General features: G+C 34.3%; 5 protein-coding genes across 6 annotated transcripts; 1 reads left to right on the top strand and 4 right to left on the bottom strand.

The window, feature by feature from the left end:
• Positions 1-573: 573 nt before the first annotated feature.
• Positions 574-4,545, bottom strand: LOC120340730 (tRNA (cytosine(38)-C(5))-methyltransferase-like). Its single transcript, XM_039409079.2, has 6 exons — positions 3,654-4,545; positions 3,252-3,359; positions 2,592-2,786; positions 1,676-1,855; positions 1,459-1,555; positions 574-1,253 (listed from the first exon to the last, which is right to left on the bottom strand). The coding sequence occupies exons 1-6, from the start codon at positions 3,833-3,835 to the stop codon at positions 879-881; spliced, it is 1,137 nt and encodes a 378-aa protein (XP_039265013.2). The 5' UTR covers positions 3,836-4,545; the 3' UTR covers positions 574-878.
• LOC144432051 (DPH4 homolog) lies at positions 4,189-4,641 on the bottom strand. Its single transcript, XM_078120066.1, has one exon. The coding sequence runs from the start codon at positions 4,639-4,641 to the stop codon at positions 4,189-4,191; it is 453 nt and encodes a 150-aa protein (XP_077976192.1).
• A 131-nt stretch (positions 4,642-4,772) lies between these two features.
• On the top strand, positions 4,773-8,099 carry LOC120340731 (uncharacterized). Its single transcript, XM_039409080.2, has 4 exons — positions 4,773-5,491; positions 6,174-6,266; positions 6,338-6,546; positions 7,068-8,099. Exons 1-4 carry the CDS (start codon positions 5,168-5,170, stop codon positions 7,402-7,404), a joined length of 963 nt encoding a protein of 320 aa, XP_039265014.2. The 5' UTR covers positions 4,773-5,167; the 3' UTR covers positions 7,405-8,099.
• On the bottom strand, positions 7,602-16,956 carry LOC120340727 (BBSome complex member BBS7-like). Of its 2 annotated transcripts, XM_039409074.2 has the most exons (15): positions 16,799-16,955; positions 16,416-16,550; positions 16,170-16,345; positions 15,385-15,577; positions 14,606-14,745; positions 13,877-14,057; positions 13,383-13,594; positions 12,737-12,827; positions 11,763-11,882; positions 11,245-11,415; positions 10,414-10,559; positions 9,545-9,709; positions 8,730-8,943; positions 8,151-8,274; positions 7,602-8,065 (listed from the first exon to the last, which is right to left on the bottom strand). In XM_039409074.2, exons 1-15 carry the CDS (start codon positions 16,832-16,834, stop codon positions 7,926-7,928), a joined length of 2,244 nt encoding a protein of 747 aa, XP_039265008.2. In that variant the 5' UTR covers positions 16,835-16,955; the 3' UTR covers positions 7,602-7,925. The 2 variants fall into 2 exon arrangements, 1 of the variants encoding a protein (XP_039265008.2); XR_005569342.2 differs by lacking the exon at positions 8,730-8,943 and having other exon boundaries at positions 7,926-8,065; positions 16,799-16,956.
• LOC120340732 (coiled-coil domain-containing protein 166-like) lies at positions 16,868-18,437 on the bottom strand. The gene has a single exon (XM_078119820.1). It carries the CDS (start codon positions 18,395-18,397, stop codon positions 17,510-17,512), a length of 888 nt encoding a protein of 295 aa, XP_077975946.1. The 5' UTR covers positions 18,398-18,437; the 3' UTR covers positions 16,868-17,509.
• Between the last annotated feature and the right edge of the window lie 361 nt (positions 18,438-18,798).

The following is an 18,798-nucleotide window of genomic DNA, read 5'->3' as shown; positions in this document are numbered from 1 at the left end:
GTCAGCGAACCCGAATGAACCCTGTTCGACTGAAAACGTCAACATAACTATGAAACGTCCGCGCACGAACCCTGTTGTTTACTACTCGGAGTAAACCAGCTGATACGATTCGGCACTTTTCTGACGCCACAATCTGACGTGAAATTTAAAAACAGTTGTTATTGACAAGCTTGGTGGATAGACGAGAATCACGAGATATTACCGATTTTTTTGCTCTGAGTACCGGTCCACGCACGAGAGATCCGAATGCAAATAGAAGGTTCATACGGGTTCCGAAAACACGTTTTGGAGCTATTATGACTAATACACCACTCGACAAAACACCTTTGAGAACAGTCTAATTTTGCAAGACACTTTTTCATATGCCGATGTGCGGCGACCTGTCATTCGGAAACATTGGTGACATCCGGGGGTTTGTTTGTGTTTTAGGTCAATATGGCGTTGTGCGTGAATTCAGTCTGCAGCATTTAATATAGCCTATGTGTAACATAACCAGCAAATTTATATGCATTTAACGAAAGTGTTCTACACTATGTTGGCAACATGAATAGACCATCCACAGAAAGGTAGCTGTACGAGATTCCTTTATTTTATTGGACTCAATTCAAAAATTTTGTTGTGCAAATTCTCAGCATTTATTGCAATCTAATTTGACAAATATATACGAGTGACCTTTTTGAGTATTGATCAAGCTGGTTTGATAGGACAATAAAATTCTATTTTATAGCTTTTACCTATATCATTCAGCAGGACATAGAATAAATTAAGAAATCTGAACGAAATATAGTGGCCATAAATGGATGGGTGCAATACATATGGTAAATATTTTTTGAGGCATGAAAATCCACACAAAGTACAGACAAAAGAAAATGTACTCTTCAAGTTAATATTTCTTTATTCACAAGTAAGAGTAAAGAAATTAAATATGAAACAACATTTACATTCAAACTATTTCCTAAAAGTTTATATCTTTGTTTTTTAGATATTTCCTCTGGAAAACTCAAATGTTTAGGAAAACACATAAGGTTGGCTACTTCTGTTGGTGTGAAGTATCGAAAATCCTTAATATTTGGCTCCATGTTGGAAGAAATATGAGTTTTTGACTTAGTGTTCTTCATGTTAAGTATCGAACCAGTTCCTTCTGCATACTGAGTATATGACTTAGTGAAGCAGGTTGAATTTGTTGAGTATTTTGTCACAATATCCACAACTCCAAGGTAGCGTTGAATGATTTTGGAAGGTACGAAAGAATCCTATATTAGTAATTAAACAAACAAATAAATTAAACATGAAAATATAAATAAAAAGTTTGTGAGATGGATTTGTGACACGAAAATACATAGGGTGGTGTTTTAAATACCTACTAAAACAAGCAAACACAAAAAATGGATGTACTGTATAAAGTAAGTGACATAAACTTTCTAACGAAATTTTATATATACCAATGCATGGACCTACCTCTGGTGGATTTGGCTCCAAAAAAGCTTCTATAGTCTGTAGTTCAACAGAATCACATTCACTTTGATTATGCTCTGTACCATTTTGAACTTCTTTGCTAAATTGAATTTTCACAGTCAATCAAACTGCAGATCAGTTACATATGTATTGTCAATCACAATTCAAAATTATATTACGATATAGGTACGACCATAAAATTTCAATAATGGTCCGATACCTCTCCAATTTTGCCCTTTTCGCAGATGGCTCGCTAGAATTTTCAGTTGTTTCTAGCTCTAGCAATGACTGTTGTACTCCTGGTATGATGCTCACTGGAATAGGCAGACATTCCCATATTTGATTGTTTTGTTTTGATAAATTATAATGAAATTTATCTCTTTTAGCAAGCATGAAATATCTGTAATACAAAAAGTTGATGTTGTGGACTGTGGTATTTTTGCAATATGATTAACTTCTATGAGACTAACTATAAATTTTACTGTTATGTGGGTAAATATAGGAAATCAATGGTATAAGAAGAAAAGTAATGATTTTAGACCAGGGATTCTCAAACTCGCCCCTCGGCCATCCTGGAGACCACAAAGCAGTTCTCAGGAGGTCGGAAGCAGACGCCCAATATTAGGAATGACTACATTAATTTAAAGTAAATTATTATTTGACTGCAATGCATTTATTTGTTATCTGTTTATTATTGAAGTGGCATGTGAAATAACTGATGGAAACATGTTAAAAGCGAAACTAGGTATTCTTATGGAAGGGCTCGGCAGTCTTTGGAAGAGGGTTACATCACAGACCATGAAAGTTTAAGAACCACTGTTCTACACATTCAATAAAATATGATAATATTTTTGGGGCAATGGTTAATGTATAGTGAATACTACACTAATACTATAGTGAAAACATTTTTTATTTATTTATATATCTTCAAAAGTTCATATCAAATCAAAAAAACAAACGCCACAATCAATAAAACTATAAGAAAAGGAAAATAGCAGAGAGTGGAAAATAGTTTTCCTTACATAAATGCACAACTAAATGAAAATCATGGATATGATAAACTGCTGAGACACTTCACGAAAGATTTTCTGCTGACTAAAGATTTATAAAAATCATGACAACCTGTAAAGTAATACCTCAAGCGTGAATTCGGAATTCCGAGGTGTCTCGGTGACAGAAGAAATTCCTGCTGATTGTATTTACATGCATTTAGAGTTTTAACGAGCTCCTTGTGGGCTTCTGATGTCTCAAAGCCTTTGACATTCTCAAGTAGAATGTATTTTGGTAATTTTGACAACTTTGGAAGCACAGATAGAAAATGTAGGAAAGACCTGGAATGCAGACATAAACGTTGTTTGAGAAATACCAAAAGCTTGGTGCATCTATGTAAAGGCTTAACTCAGAATATAAATTTTCACAGTAGTGTCTTTGCAAGCTGTGGTATTGTTATTTGGTCACAATAAAAAGTAAAACCTAGTTCAACTTGTGATTACATGGCTGTATCATCATGCTGGCTTGTGTGGCTGATTACCATGAGTACGGTTCACAGATTCAAATCTCAAGAAATGATTTTTGTAAAAGAATTGTCGAGCTCCTTGCATCATGAAATAACTGAAACCTTAACCACTCCCCTTTATGTTTGTTGTTAACTGATTTAATAATCCCTTACTTGTATAGGTAACCAAACAAGCGGATGTTTAGCATAAGGTTATTATCAGGTTTTCCCTTCCATAACATTGATAAAAATACCTTCTAATTTTGTATGCTAGAATAGATTTTTGGCAAACATACAGTACTTAGTTCTGGGATCTGCAACATCTTTCTGTAATCCAATTCTTGTAAATGGTTGGCAGGGTGGACTCATCAGCACCATGTTAAAATTGAGCTTGTCTAGCATCTTCACACTGTTGGAAGAAAAATTATTACGTTTGTTCATTTTTGATGTTTAAATTTGTAGCATAAGTATTAATGTTGGGTAGAAGTTCCTAAACTCAAGAGCTGTGATTCAAGTCAAAAATTCGAGACTCTGTTAGAGTTCAAAATCGAATCAATCATTGAGTAATAGTCACTGGCAGTTAGCTGATAAGGAGTCCGAATCCTTCGAATCCAACTCCGGCCTTCTCAAAATTGCAAGTAACACATCAGTGCAATAACATGTATAGTTAAAAATCAGCAAAAAAAATAGCTAGTCACAATACCTGAAGCCCTCTATTCCTTTCTCCATGAGTTTGACTTGTGGGAAGTTATGAGCATATACTTTATTAGCATTTGGACTGATGTCAACAGCTGCGACAATCTTTGCCGAAGGACATATCTTTTTGAGTGCAAAATGCATTCCACCAATTCCACAGTAAAGTTCCAGAGCTCTAATATCTTCCATATTTAGATATAAGTGGAGCTTACTATGTTTATAAATGAACACTTACTACAGTACTATGATACAAAACAATGATTTTGAATTGCCAGCCCGCAAAAAATTGATTCGTTTTAAATTATTCCAGTTTGCCTGTGATGAAGTTGAAGGCAATGCTAGTTAAACTTAATTTTTTAAATGAGATTTTCGAAGAATAAATAGTTCAAAAAAGTAGGCCTATATATTAAAAATCTGATTGAGATCATCATCGATGAAACAGACAGAACTGATTAGTATTGCTAATTCAGTCAGTGCAGGATAATAACAAATATACTATTATGATAACCAAATAATATACTAACCATATATAAATTAAACTGCTATGACTCTTGTTTCATTACTACTTTTATATGAAGCGAACAAGTCTCACAAGTTAAAATAATATTTGTCAAATCCATTTCTAAATATTTCTTGTCCAAAATATATTCAGTACCACATCTACAAGGATAAATATATTCCATGTCTTTTGCATCATCTGTTATAATATCCATATCGCTTAATGAAATTTCTTCATTCACCAATAATTCATTCTCAAGTTTTGTTCGTTTCAGTAACGTATCGTAATCCTTTTTTAACTGTTTATCACTGAGAATTTTCCATGCAGTCTGCACTTGATGAAAATACTTTTCATTCTCACGATTTTGTTTAAAATCTGTAGTATTAGGAATATTTTTATCTGGATGTAACTTCTTGATTAAAAATTGATATCCAGTTTTGATTTCTGATAACTCACAGAAGACTGGAACGTGTAATGTTTCATAGTAGTTTTCCATTTTACAGATATCAAACTTAGGTATGGTATTACTACTGCATTGGTATCTATGCTGAAAAAATAATTGACCACAATGTAATATATCAATTTTCATAAAATTTAACCAATAACAGAATAGCTGAACAGTATTTTGAAAATATAATCACTTCTTCCTCAAATTTGTATGTTATTTTTTATGACAGGAGTCCATATTTTTGTATTTCTCGCTGGGAGTATGTCAAAATAAATGTTTTTCATTGGTCTTGTGGCGAGAACTGTGAGATTGTGGGCACCGAAGCCATCTCCTGTGGTTACACTAACGGCATACACGTTACCGTTATGTTACTTATTTCATTCACGCAGCTTCGTCCATTCCTACACGGCTTTCAATTTGTAAAAACGAAAGAAAAAAAGAAAAGGATCGATTGTTGTAATGTCGCCAACAGTGACTCCGACTGGCGAACATTGCGGCATACTAGAAGACAAATAAGTCCTGCCTTCTTTCTTCCAGACAGGCACGAGCGTGTCACGTGTTAACTTGTCTGTCTATGTTGTTCTCAACAAAGGACAGACAGAGTACGTTCGTCGCCATGTTTGCCATCAAGTCGAGATCAAATGGTGTAGGAAAGAATCAGCGATATTCAATCTATTGGACGCCAGAAAAAGAAATTCAAATGATCAAGTACTTTGAACAGCACAGATATATGTGGGATACAGACCACATTCTTTTTCACAAACGTGAGCCACGCATGAAAGGATATTCTGAACTCGTTCAACTGCTCGGCATTGACGAGGGGACAATCCGACAGCGCTGGTCATCGATGAGATCGCAATTTTGCCGCGAAGAGAGAAAAGTAACTGTTAGTCCGACGGTGAGTTACTATAGTTATACCAAATACCGATGGTCACACAGAAGTTAAATGATACTGAATGAAATGAACCTAATGCAAAATTTCACAATTGATTTAACGCATTGCAAGTTGCAAATAGCAAGCTTCTTTGTTTTGTTTTATATTGGGTTTATATGATAAAACAATATTGCAATATTAATATAATACAAACGTAACAGAGAATGCAAAATAATAACAACACAGTTATTATATATTTTAAATACCGAGAATTCTCAGGTTTTTTTTCTGTTCGTGTATTTTCCTTCTTTTCAAGTGCCGATATTCTTTCATTCTTGCTTCTTTATTCTATGTACGTTGATCAATATGGGGATACACCACCATAGCAGATGGCGATCCTACGCGTATAGCAAGCATACGTTTATATAGAAACATTTTTGACAGACTAAATAGTTATGAATCAAGTGCTTTATTATTCACCAAAATTCTAGAAGGTCAAATTCCACAAACTTGTTTTAATCGCTGCCTTTACGGTGTAGCGAGAATTTTTCAATTACCAGTATTCTTTAAAAACAGGTTACATGTAAGATTGTTAGTATGCGGTATGCTCTTGTTTATTTTTTAATTTGCACCGGTACGGTTATTTTATTATATTATTCAATATATTGTTCCGACTTGTGAAACGTTATATGTATATATTTTGCAGTATGTTCCGACCTGGGACCACTATACCACACTTTTGTTCCTGAAAAAATCAGATTCCAGCACAGCAGATCGCAATCGTCAGTATAACAATGTGGTAAATATATTTCGTTGATTTATGAATTGGCTTTAAAATACGTTTGAAAACTAAAATAAAAATATTTGCAGTATGAAGGGTCGCAAAATAAAGAGCTACAAGTGAAGGAAGAGTATGGAGAAGTGGTGTCACTGTCACAAGTGTATGGAGGTGACGAAGACCAGTCGCCGCTTGTTCAAGACAACCTTAGTTTTTCGCAGAACCTGATACATGAGGAAGAGGACAGTGACGACGACCATGGGAATGCAATAATTGAAAATGCCACGAGTTTATCGGACAGGTGAGCCTTGTATATGTCATGCTATCCAAAAAAGGTTAAATAGCGGAGAGAACCACGACTTCGTGTCGCACTGCTGACTATCCGACGTGGGTTGGTTTTTACTCGATAATACTGTGTCGATAAGTGGAAGCTAATAAAATGACTTAAACATAGCGAAATACGGCCCTTTTCGGTTATAGTCAAGAGGGGAATAGTCAAGAGCAATAGATGCATGGAGTTGGATGGAGGACGTAGTCGTGACTAACCAGTGTTCTGGTGAACCACTCTGCGACGGTAAGGTAATACTTGCACTACTCTTGTACATAATCATTCCTACAAAGGATTCAATCGTGCGAAGGCGGGGTACTGCGCAGAGCAATGCAAGCGTATGTCTTCCGGACCGAGTAGCTTCCTTCATACTAAACCAGGACTGCTAACCCGATGATAACGAGTCCCGCCATGCGACTAAGCTGTATTATCGGCTTCTTTTACATCCTATTAAATGTGAAAATCCTGGTTCAAGATTGCTTTTTTTTCGCCAGGCAGAACAACCGCACTACAGCTCCCGCCGCTGGAGAACCAGTTGCATACGTGAGAAAACATCGGATACAACGACGCGTGAGACGGTGGAATCCAGACTACCAACAAAAACACAACGATTCCTCGTCCGCGTTTTTGCAACCATCTTCTAGTCCCCCTGCTTTGGAAGCAATAAAAGAGCCAAGACCATCTAAAGAGAACGAGTCATTTTCACAGTATATCGCAAACGTTTTGGGTAGGTTCCACCCAGACAAACAACGCAGATGCAGAAATGAACTCTTGCGGATAATTCTAAAGTATGACATGTGTGACGATGAAGCTAATGACGGGAGCCACTAGTGATGTTGGCAAAAACCTCTGGTATATTTCTTGTCAGAGCACCTTCGCTGGAGTGGGGTATTCTCGGGTAGGGGCATAAGGGTAATTGACCTTTGGATGCAGAGTCAAAGTTGACGGGCTAACTCGGATTCGATGGTTGCATGAGAACTGCGTTATTATGACCCTGCTGTTTTATAAATAAAATAAACATATATATAAAAAAAAATATGAATTTATTAGAAAATTTGTAACAAAGACTGGTATGTCGTTTGACCGCTAGCAGAGAGGTACGAAAAGCAATCGTGATGTTATGCTTGAATTATATTATTGTAGGCTATGATGCATCATCCCTGGTGTGGCGCACTGACAATTGAATTTAAAAGAACTCCGGACATCACATTCAAAATACAGCTAAGCAGCCCCTGATGACGTTAGTCATACTAGAGGTTTTATATTAAATGTGGGTCTACATCACGGGATGGAATGTTCTCTTGCTGCCGTGGAATACTAAAATGCTCCCCAAGTATAAACATGGTGTGAAGTCATACTGTTGCAGTTTCAAAGAATTCTATCAATGTTGAAAGATCATAATTGTCCAAAGTTTCTAGAAGTTGTGGAACTTTTTGTTTAACATTGACACCTTTGAACTTGAACTTGTCAATAAAGAGATCAGTGACCATGCCTGGAAAAATAAAAATGAATTTTTTTACAGAAAATTTTGAGGAGTCTTGGCCGCTTGAGGCTAAAGAGATCATCATTTATAATACCATATAATCTCTCCAAATGTGCGGGTTGTTTTTTGAATTCCTCTTTTAACATCTCACTGTCCCCAAGTATCATTTGATATTCTGCTGCTAGAAAATCAATGTTACCTTCATGGACTTGTAATTCCTGAATCATAAAGATTTGGTTTAGCAGTCGCAATACTAGCAAATACATTGCCATAGTGTTCAGTGGTCTGGTTACATTTTATTTTTTCAACTGGGGTATTTTGTGTACATTTTCACAAAGTGTTATCTTAAGGGAATGCTATACTTCAAGTCATATTTTTTCATCCCCGGGTCTGGCCCTCCCAAGATGAAATCGATAATTTATTTTTTATATTTTCACCATACTGTAAATACACATTGTACATACAGAATGAAGTAAAAAATTGCATTTCAGGATGATAGGAAATGCGATAATCCAGTTTTGGTCATCGAGCAGTGACTCTCCTATGAAGAATCCTAGGTTGAAAAATGATGCAGACTAATGATAGCAGATATGCCCATTAAACGGGCCATGCTCTCAATTTCATTCCAATTAATTATCATCACTGTCCACACTTAAAAATGATATGAATATACCTTTAATGCATCAATGAGTTGAACCTTCTTGGCTAGCATCAACTGGTAATCCAATTTAGGGTGAATTAAACTTAAAGTATGTGGAATAGATGACTGATTGAAATCGTAATTTATATTCAAATTAATTTTTCTTCCTGTTGCTTCTTTTGTTAAAACATCTTTCAAAATTGATATGGTGGAAATATTATCAGATTTGAATATTCCTTCACCTTTCCTGGATAAAATGATAAGATCCCAGTTGGTCATCTAACACAGGGCTTAAGAATCGGAAATTTACATTTAAAAAACTGATTCTGACAAATTTTAATCCCAACTCTGGCGTATGACTCTATATTAAAAGAGATTTTGACCTTTGAAAAATGTAGGCATAGGCGTCTTGTCTTCTTTGTCTGTTGAGAATGCTTAGACAATTTATTAACTTTTTAGTTTCTGTAGGAAATTTTTACATCGATTACCACCTATTAAAGTCTGATATTCTGACTTTGAATAATTCGAAATTTTTCATCAAGTCTGATTCTCGACACAGCCGTGAGGGCATAAAAGTCAAGGCGACTTAAACATATTATGGCAAATTATAGCCACCCATTTTTGGGTTGGATTATTCAGCCAATCAACCTCTACTCCAAAACAGATTCAAACACATTTTCCTTTTGTATATAACGCTTCTTAAATGAAAATAATTCTCCATCCAGCTGTAAAAAGATTCCAATAACATCTCAAAACATGACTTTTGTCCATACGTTAGAATCACTAATTCATGTTTTCTGTTGTATTAACACAAAAAATCTGTATGAAAGTTTGAAAGTATCACTTACTTGTAAGTACATTCAAGAACAGTGTCCAAAAAGGTATTCACAAAGCTGAATGTGGCAACATCATCAGTTGGTGTTCTGTCTGGTACATCTGGTAAGCTGTATGCAACCCATGAATGCATTTCTGCCAAGCTAAATGGTCCGGTCAATTTAAGCACATTCATTGGCCTTAGATATAAAAATATGAAAATTTATACCACAAGACAGTTCACTTTCCATTGTATGAGATGGCATTACCGTCTTTATTTTCCTACTTGAATTCAAAAACACATCTAGATATTCTGGGTTTGTTATCGGTCATCAATAAAGTGTACAGTATAAAATTTTGCAATATAAGACATTCAATTATTTGTGTATATTGTTGTTCTTACTATATCATAACCAACACGATTAGGGATTTAATAATTACAATACATTGGGATGTCTCAAATACAACTGAACCTATATTATCTTGCATGTAGTAGCCTTAACTATAACAAATGGATTTCGATAGTTTCTGACCAGAAAATTCGAGTGAATAGAAGGCAGTGTCAGGTAGAAGTCCCTAAACCTCGAGTTCGAAGTCGATAACCGAGTTGAGTCTCACTGGTGGTGAGTTCTGTACAGGTATAAGTCATTTCAATTACATGATTAGAGTGGCTTCGATAAATTGTAACTCAAGTCTTCTCAACATTGAAGAGAGAGACATCTAATGCTTGGGTACTCTGACCACTGTTGTGAAAATAGACCCTTTTCATCCAGCACAGCCTAATAATATTACACTATTACACCAGGTTTAGATAGACTAGGATTGATATAAAATGTATGTCAATCTGGGCTCATCCACCTCTTTGCCAACACTGAAAATAGATAACTATTTAGAAAAATATTACCTGTTATCATCAATGAAATGGCTTCTTTGATGAAGTGAAAGAGGTTTGATGACAAATTCTCTAACAATGCAAGTCTTTGGTTGAAGTTGTGGTGTGATGTACATTCGCAGAAGTCCATATTGACCTTCAATCGATCGAACTTTTAGCTGAATAAGCAAAAACAAAGCATTTTGGTTTGATAATACAGTGATACCTCAGTAGTCTAACATAATTCGCTCAGGATTGGTATTCGAGTACTGATTTGTTCAAGTACCAAAACTTTTTTTCCATAAGAAACAATGGTAATTATTTTAATTCGTTCCTACACATTTCAAAATACCCAAAATATTAACAAAACGTGTACCCAAACAACAATAATTATTTAAATCTGTACATCTGTACCAAGATATCACAGTTTATTGTATTCATATATCAACATCATATTTCAGGGGACCACCTTGTTACGAGAGTTAAGACACTTTGATATCTATAGACGTATATGAATTATAAAGACATAGGCACACATAATGTCACACCCTGCTATGTTTTTAGCCCTGTTGCAAACAATAATGGGCTGGACTCCTCACTGTTGTAGGATGGTGCATGTTCCATCCTGATATCTATTCCCATGCTTCCTTTCCTCCCTATAGTACTCACATGAATATGAAATATCCTACCCTTATATTTTGAAATATAGAACTTAAAGCCTATCTCCTTACTGCCATGCAGTGACATATCCTAGCCTTTACCAGCTATTTTGCTTTAAATCTTTACCAGCTATATTGCTTTAAAGCAATGACTCAGTAATTATTTTATATTATATTATATATAGGCTTTATTATTAAATCTCACCTCAAGTCGTGTAGTGCTAGACTGGCATCTGTAGGTAGCAAGCAGAAAATTCCCAGAGTTGACATCAGAATAATTTCCACCAGTAGATGAAGGTGGACCAGATGTACATGGGGTATATGAAACAACTGCTGAGTTTTTAGCAACGTCCAAAATATCTATCGGAACATCACTCTAAAAATAATAATGTAGAAAATGACTTATAGTGCAAGTTATAATTTTTTTAATGAAATGTTTGTCGACATTGCATATAGTAAATATTAGAGAAGAAATCTAAGCGAAGTGGCCGAGTGTGATTTACGGTATCAGACTAAACTAAGTCGAGATTGCAAGATATTTTTCGGTTTCAAATCCAAATTTCTGTTCTTCCAAACTCAAGTAGCTCTTTAACATATAAATATGCTGTATATTATCGAAAAAAAATTTGAATAGTAAGAAAACCTACCTATCAAGTTTCATTTAAATTTTGGTAGCAATTTATTTAAATTAAACTACAGTAATAAAAAATCAAGCTCACTGACCTGTAATACTATGTGGTCGATTGGTGTTTGGACTTCAATACTTAGGTTATAACTTGAATCAGAAGGTGATAGAACAAACCTATCTTTCACATGAAATATTGCAGCACGAGACATTGTTGGCTAGATGGGAAACAAAAATATGTATTGAAATTCAAGCTACACTTAACACGTTGCCATTCCAGGTTACACATCTCTGGTACAAGTCTCAAGACAGAATTTGATAAATTGGGTAGGCCAAGCATCAGATGAAAACCGACAATCACAATGTCATGAGCATTTCCAGAAAATTTAAAAAAGGCTCATGCATATGGAAACCACACACGATATTCTAAATAAACGTTTGATTCATGATACAGATCCCATATTCCAATGCATACCGTATTAGCTCGTTTAATAGCCCGGGCGCTTATTTTTTTAAACATACTCAGTACTCACTAACCGGGCCCTTATTCAAACTGGCCCTTATTCAAGCAGGGGCGCTTGTTATTTTTAAAGTAAAATTACACACAAAAATACTGGTAGATAAGATCGATCGTTACAATAATTAATACCGTATATTGTCATTTCCAGTTCTCAAGTATGATTTAAACGAGAATAATAAAAATTTAGACTTTTTCTACGCACCGCAGATACAAATCCTCAAAAAAAAAAAAATTTTTACACCGGGCGGGTATTCAAGCACCGGCCCTTCTTTATTTTCATGTCCTGTTCACACGGGCGGCTATTCAAACGGGCCCTTAATCAAGACCGGGCGTTAAAACGAGCATTTACGGTATATGTATAGTTCAGTGTTGGTTTGATCAGCACGGTCATATTAAGTGAATAATATGTGATTGTGAACGGCCCAAAATCTGTCTTGTGTCTTCACGCTTTAATCTTTTTCCATAATTAGTAATTAAAATTGCAATGCTAATTATATTTACAAATCTTTTTTAAAATACACCTAGTGCCATGCTTCAAATAATATATCTCACCAATTCGTTCTTGTCAACAGGTTGGGTTGCTCTTTTCCTGTATTTGTCTCTTTCAGAAGCAACTTTCATTTGTAATTCTTCTATTTCTGATCTGAATAATGTAACAATACGATTATTGATTGAAGTAGAGTGGGTCTAACTACAATTCCTTTCTCTGTGCTTTTGTGCTAATGGATCTGTATCTATGCACCATTGCAAGAATGGAAATGGATAAATTGTGAGGCCCAAAAGTGAACCTTGTATAACACTTTCAAACTTCATTGTGTAATATTTGGTCCAACTAGCCGGACTTCCTCAAACAAGCAGTTCACAAATGTTGTGATGCAAGTTGAGCGCTTGACCCCAAAAAGGCCAAACTTGAATAAACTGTTTTGATAAAATGTATATTTTTCATTTTCCTGTAACTATTTATTGAAATATTTTGGCGTCAATTGCACAGAATTATGATTAGATACCAGCTTAATAAGCACCTATTTCTGTAATATTTTCAAATTAATTTTCTTTCGAAATTTCAATTCCTGCATTTCGTCTCGAAACTCTCGGATTACTGAAAATTCAGTTGACATATCGACATAAATATGAAAAAATGTCCCTCTATTACAATGTTTGATCGTAGATTAAAATTAAAAATTTATACCAAACTAACTTGATTTTATTGATTTTTTGTAAATTTTCTTGGTCTTCTTGCTCATTTGTTGAAGAAGACAGACTTTTAGAGCGAGATGATCCAATGTGTTTAGTTGGTGGTTCTGTTGTCAACCCGATTACCCAACCGGAATAAGTGAGCAAGACAATTTCATCAAACCCTGTTGCTCCAATGACGCCTCCTTGTATGGCAGTAATGCTTTCGTTGAATGTCTGAAATATTTCATGAAGTCGTTTTTCACCTAATAAGAACTATGGTAATTATATAAGTAAAACGAAATCAAAGATATGCCTGCTTAGTTCCATTTGCTTTTTACAACAATGTCTATTTATGTAATTTGATCATATCATGGCCATGTACAACAAGCAGCCAGTGGGTAATACCTAACGAAATCTAAGGAGTTGCATATCACATATTACTTTTCATAGTATCATGTCGATATCAAGTTTCTGGCAATTTGTGAATTTAGTTGAGTCAAGCAAGTGTGTACTCACATGAGAATATCTTAACGTTGGTTCTTCGCCAATATCATAACTATAAACTTCTACTGTACCATCTTCTCTTCCCACCAAAAGATCAGGCGTTCCGTTCCCAGTCATATCATGATGTGCCAAGCAGGATACCCCACCTAAATTTCTATCATTAGGTAGCTCCCATGTATGATTGGGTTCATCCCTATCAATAAAATGTAAAAGATTAATTTTTCTTGATTTTGATGTCTGCTTGATATTTGATTTAATCATGGTTTTGTTTGATTTCGTACGAACATTTTTTCACTTGATCTGTAAAATCATTCTTCAAACTAGAACACACAGAGTGATATTTTGAGGTTGGGATAAGAATAAATGTTTTAATATATTGTCTATAGACCATTCAGGTCAGACAGGATGATAAATTAGCACGTAAACGGTCAATATACAGAATATACTCAGATGGAAAGTAGACAGAAGCTAATTGGTATAATATTTTTACCTTGACATTCAAGTGATTGCTCAAAGCCTTGGCCGGACAATGCTGGTATAAATTTAAAACCGGGGTACTGGGGTACAAAAGGGTTAAATCTTAGCACTACATAACCCCCACCTGAAATAAGCGTCCTTGGGAGGACTGGGCGACTTTCTAAACAACCTCGTAATAATTTTAAATTTAAACTGATCAAAATAGTGGTTTTATGATATATGGTCATTTGATAGACCCTAGCAACAGCTCTCAGCTCTACATACCTGCCAACGACAATATGGCCAATCGTTCCATCTACAGTCCCATATATTATTTCATTTCCCTCTTCACCTGCGTTACCAAGGTAAGGAACTATGCATTGTGGAACACCAGCTACTTCAATTTCATATCGTAGCTCAGTGCCCTGTATAAAGATTTATTTAGAAATTATACAATGAAATTAAGCTAGGGAGCTTTATGTAGAGGTCTAGACAAAATAGGTGGAGAATAGCAAAAGTAATCAATTCCAAAGTGGACAGATAGACAATATAATAATATCGAGGATGGTTATTTAACATCACCTATATTTTGATCAGATGAAACCATAAGATACTGTGAACATATGTATTGCTGAGGAATGTTCTGCAATTTGATCCATGCTATTTAATGCTTTGTGCTAGATAATTTATCTGAAACTTGTTTATCTGAAACTTAATTTATCAAAGCACATCATAAATATTTGATGCCAATAGGTATTTGAGAATCAATAATATGTGGGTGGCTGATAGCTGGTAAGTTATTGCTCTATTTACTATCAAGTCCATGCATCTGAAACAAATAACTGGTTATTTATTCCTTTATCGACATGAACTGGTAACGGGACGTAGGACGTAGTTCGCCATATGATTAAGTTTTGTTATTAAATTTCCTATTCATGGGATAAATATGAAAATTCTAAGCTATATTCAAGATGCTGAGTTGAGATTTAAGATTCAAGTTGATAAACAAAAAATATCCAAAGCACACATTTTTTATTATCGTCAAACTTGTAAGATCATCTTACATCAAGAACACGAAGTAATCTGTCATTGCAAGCTAGAATTGGTGTGAAATTGTCGCCTTCTTTTCGAAGTACAGGAATACATATGATATCATTTATTTTATCGCTGCTCAGATAATATCCTTTGTCAATGCAATCACAAAAATGATTGTAAATATATTCTCCTGCAATGAGAAGGTCACTTCCGCTCACACAACTAGAAATGAAATTGAAAATAATTAAATCATAAAAAGAAACACGAGGTTTTCTATACATTTTATCTAAACAAGGCATTTTATAAGCACCATAAAGATATTTCTGGTCTTGCAATGACAGGGTGAAGAGGATTTAGAACTGAACAAAGACCTGAAAATCTTTGGCCTGTGATATCATGATAGCCAAGACGCCACATCAGGCAATTATTTCTGTATATAAATGTGATTTTGCTTTAGTCACTCAGGTGATCTTACTTTGTAATATTTTATACAAAAATATGTAGCAAAATTTTGCAAAGAACATTTATATCATAGCTACAATAGAGCATAAAAGTTCGATAAAATCAAATTCTATATCATACAGAAACTATCCCTTAGATATACAGGGTGACCCAAAACACAGAACCCATAAATCGCAACAATTACGGTAATTAAAACATTATTTAACATTTGAAATTCTTTTTGTGTATGATTCTACCAAAAAGTTTTACTAATCTAGGATGCTTCACACAAAAGTTATGTTCCCTCCAGAATATGTTTTAACTGATCTAGATTTTGTATTTTGGGTCACTCAGTTAACATTTATTATCTTACATGCACTTTATGTTTTCTGTAATATTTGTGTCAAATCCTAGAAACTTTTTTCCTTTTCTTGAGTAGCCGTGCACAACAGAACCAGATGCAACAAATATTTTATCTTGCGGAGTTCCTAATGCACCACCCAAATCCAGAAAATTGTTTGGTTCTCCTGGCAAAGTCTTGAAAACATTCTGAAAAATGAGATTTTACCATAAAAAATTGTTTATTTTGCAATCCGAAGATAATAAATAAATTATTTACAGAAATATCTCTTTTTTTCGATCCAAAACAAGTAACAACCCCGCTCTTGTCCGCAACTACAACTTTCTGCAAAATTCTTTTTGATTTTTCATTGTTGGGTAAAACTTTCATGCAATTTTTTCCGGTAACTGCGACCTGTGATATGAAAAAACATATAGTATTGACAATGACAAGTATAAATTTATCTGGTATTTTGACATCATAAATGGAATTTTATCTAAATTAAGCCGAGATGATTCTCTGTCAAATACAACTGTTAATAGTCAGTGCCCAGAACATAAGAGCATAGTTCAATGCAATAAGCTCACAGCATAGAGGTTAGCTTACAAGGACTATGTCGATGTTACAGCTTGAGTAATACTATAAGCAAAATAAAAAAATACCTGCAAGTAATCCACCCTGTGAAGATCCAAATCCATGTGTGAAAAATATTCTAATAAATTATTTATACACTATAAAAATACAGCGAAGTTGTCATAAATTGATAGATACAGTGAGTGATATAAACTGGAATTATAGGAAGCTTTAAATGATACAAGCATGTAATGAAACTAAAACAAAATAAGTTGACAGTGAAATACATAAATACTGGGAATATTTGAAAATGACTTGAAACTGAAATAAGTATGAGTATATATATATAAGCCTTAGAAATCTTATAATGCCATACTATAGAACAAACACTAAAGAGAACATGGAGACATAAAATTTAAAAATTATACTGTATCAATGCCTAGGTTTTGTTCCCTAAATTATAAAAATATATCGAAAACTATTGAATAGTTGTGTTCTACTGATTGAATGCAACAAAAAGTTATCACAGAATATCACAATGAATTTATTTCGCCACAAAATTACAGTAAAGAAACTGAATTGGATTTCAACAATAAAGTTGTTATAAACACTGAGAATAATGATAAATGGAACCACAAAAAAAAATTCTGGGTTAAATTAAAAAGAGTATTTAGCTATCAATGATATATGAAACAATCTTTTAATTACAGAATGTGACAATTTCCCTATATTTAATAATAAATTTCAACTAGCGGTTTTCAAAATATCTCAATATGAAGTTTTTGCTAACGATTTGGAATTCATTGTTTTTCTTGTTCTTCTCTTTCCATTTGTGCCAGAGCTTTCTTTTGTCTCACGCCACGTAGTTTACGAATATCTTCACTGTACTGTTGTTCTCGTTGTAGCTGCTTTTTCTGTTCTTCCAATTCTTGTTTATGCTGATTTAAAACCTGACTTCTTCTGATTAAATTAAGAAGTTCCGCTCTGAGTTGTCGATTTTCATACTTTATATTTGTTGTATGTTCGTTCAAACATTGAACAGCTTTTTTGTTAGCTTCCAGAGCTAATGCTTGAATTTTATTTTCACTCTCTTCAGTATATTCTGCCTTTTCCTGCAAAAATTTTGCTTTCAGCTGTTGAATTGTGTCCGAATGTTTTCCACGCATGTGTAGAACTTCACGCTCGAGTTGCTTTATTTTTTTCAACTGATCTTCACGAAGTTCTCGATATTCACCTAAATCTTGAAACTCTTTTCTCGCTTTTGTGAGTAAACTTTCTTTTTCCAAAAGAGTTGCTTTTAACTTATTCTTTTTCTCTTCATAATCCGATAACATTTGTTCTTTTTGAGAATTTATTTTTTCAAGTTCCTTCTGGTTTTGATCGCTTAAAGACACAATTGTTGTTTGACGTTTATGTGTCTTTTTTGCCATGTATGACATGTATTCATGGCTTTCAATTCTGGTATGTTGAGCTTCTTGTTGTAATACTTCATTTTCTTTTCTGAGTTCCTCTGACTGCTTTTTAAGTCTTTCTAAATCGTTAGTCAAATGATTCAGTTCTTTTTTTAAATAAACTTCTCTGTCAGTAGGACCTGTAGGCTCCTTAGCGTTTTCTGCATCATCAGCAGGTGCTTCATCTGCAGCTGCCTTTTTGCCCTTCTTTTTTCCACCTTTCTTTTTGGGCGGCATATTATGTTATCTTAGTTCTGAAAATAAATTATACATTGATTTATTATGTTATGAGAGTATGATAAGTAGCCTGATAAATATTTCAGTGCATTTTATATCCCGATGCACTGATAACTGTATGGAATATTTGAAAATAGCGGCATCAATATTCCTTACACCTCCAGACCTCAGTAAGCCTATATTAAAAAATTTAATATTCAAATGTTTTGAGATCATTTACCATAGTACAGTAGTAGGTTAGTATACTAGTATGTTTTATGTTATAACATTATGATAGGCTATACATCCACCAATGACTTGTGGGTCACAAAGCGACAGTGAAGAATTAACGAAAAGAGCATAAGACTTCGAACTATATACTACTCTGCAGTTTATAATTCACGCATACAATGCCTTCAAGA

Source organism: Styela clava, chromosome 14, assembly GCF_964204865.1.
Source record: "Styela clava chromosome 14, kaStyClav1.hap1.2, whole genome shotgun sequence".
Classification (NCBI taxonomy): domain Eukaryota; kingdom Metazoa; phylum Chordata; class Ascidiacea; order Stolidobranchia; family Styelidae; genus Styela; species Styela clava.
Note: the sequence above shows the minus strand (reverse complement) of the source record. Positions and strands in the feature narration are given on the sequence as shown.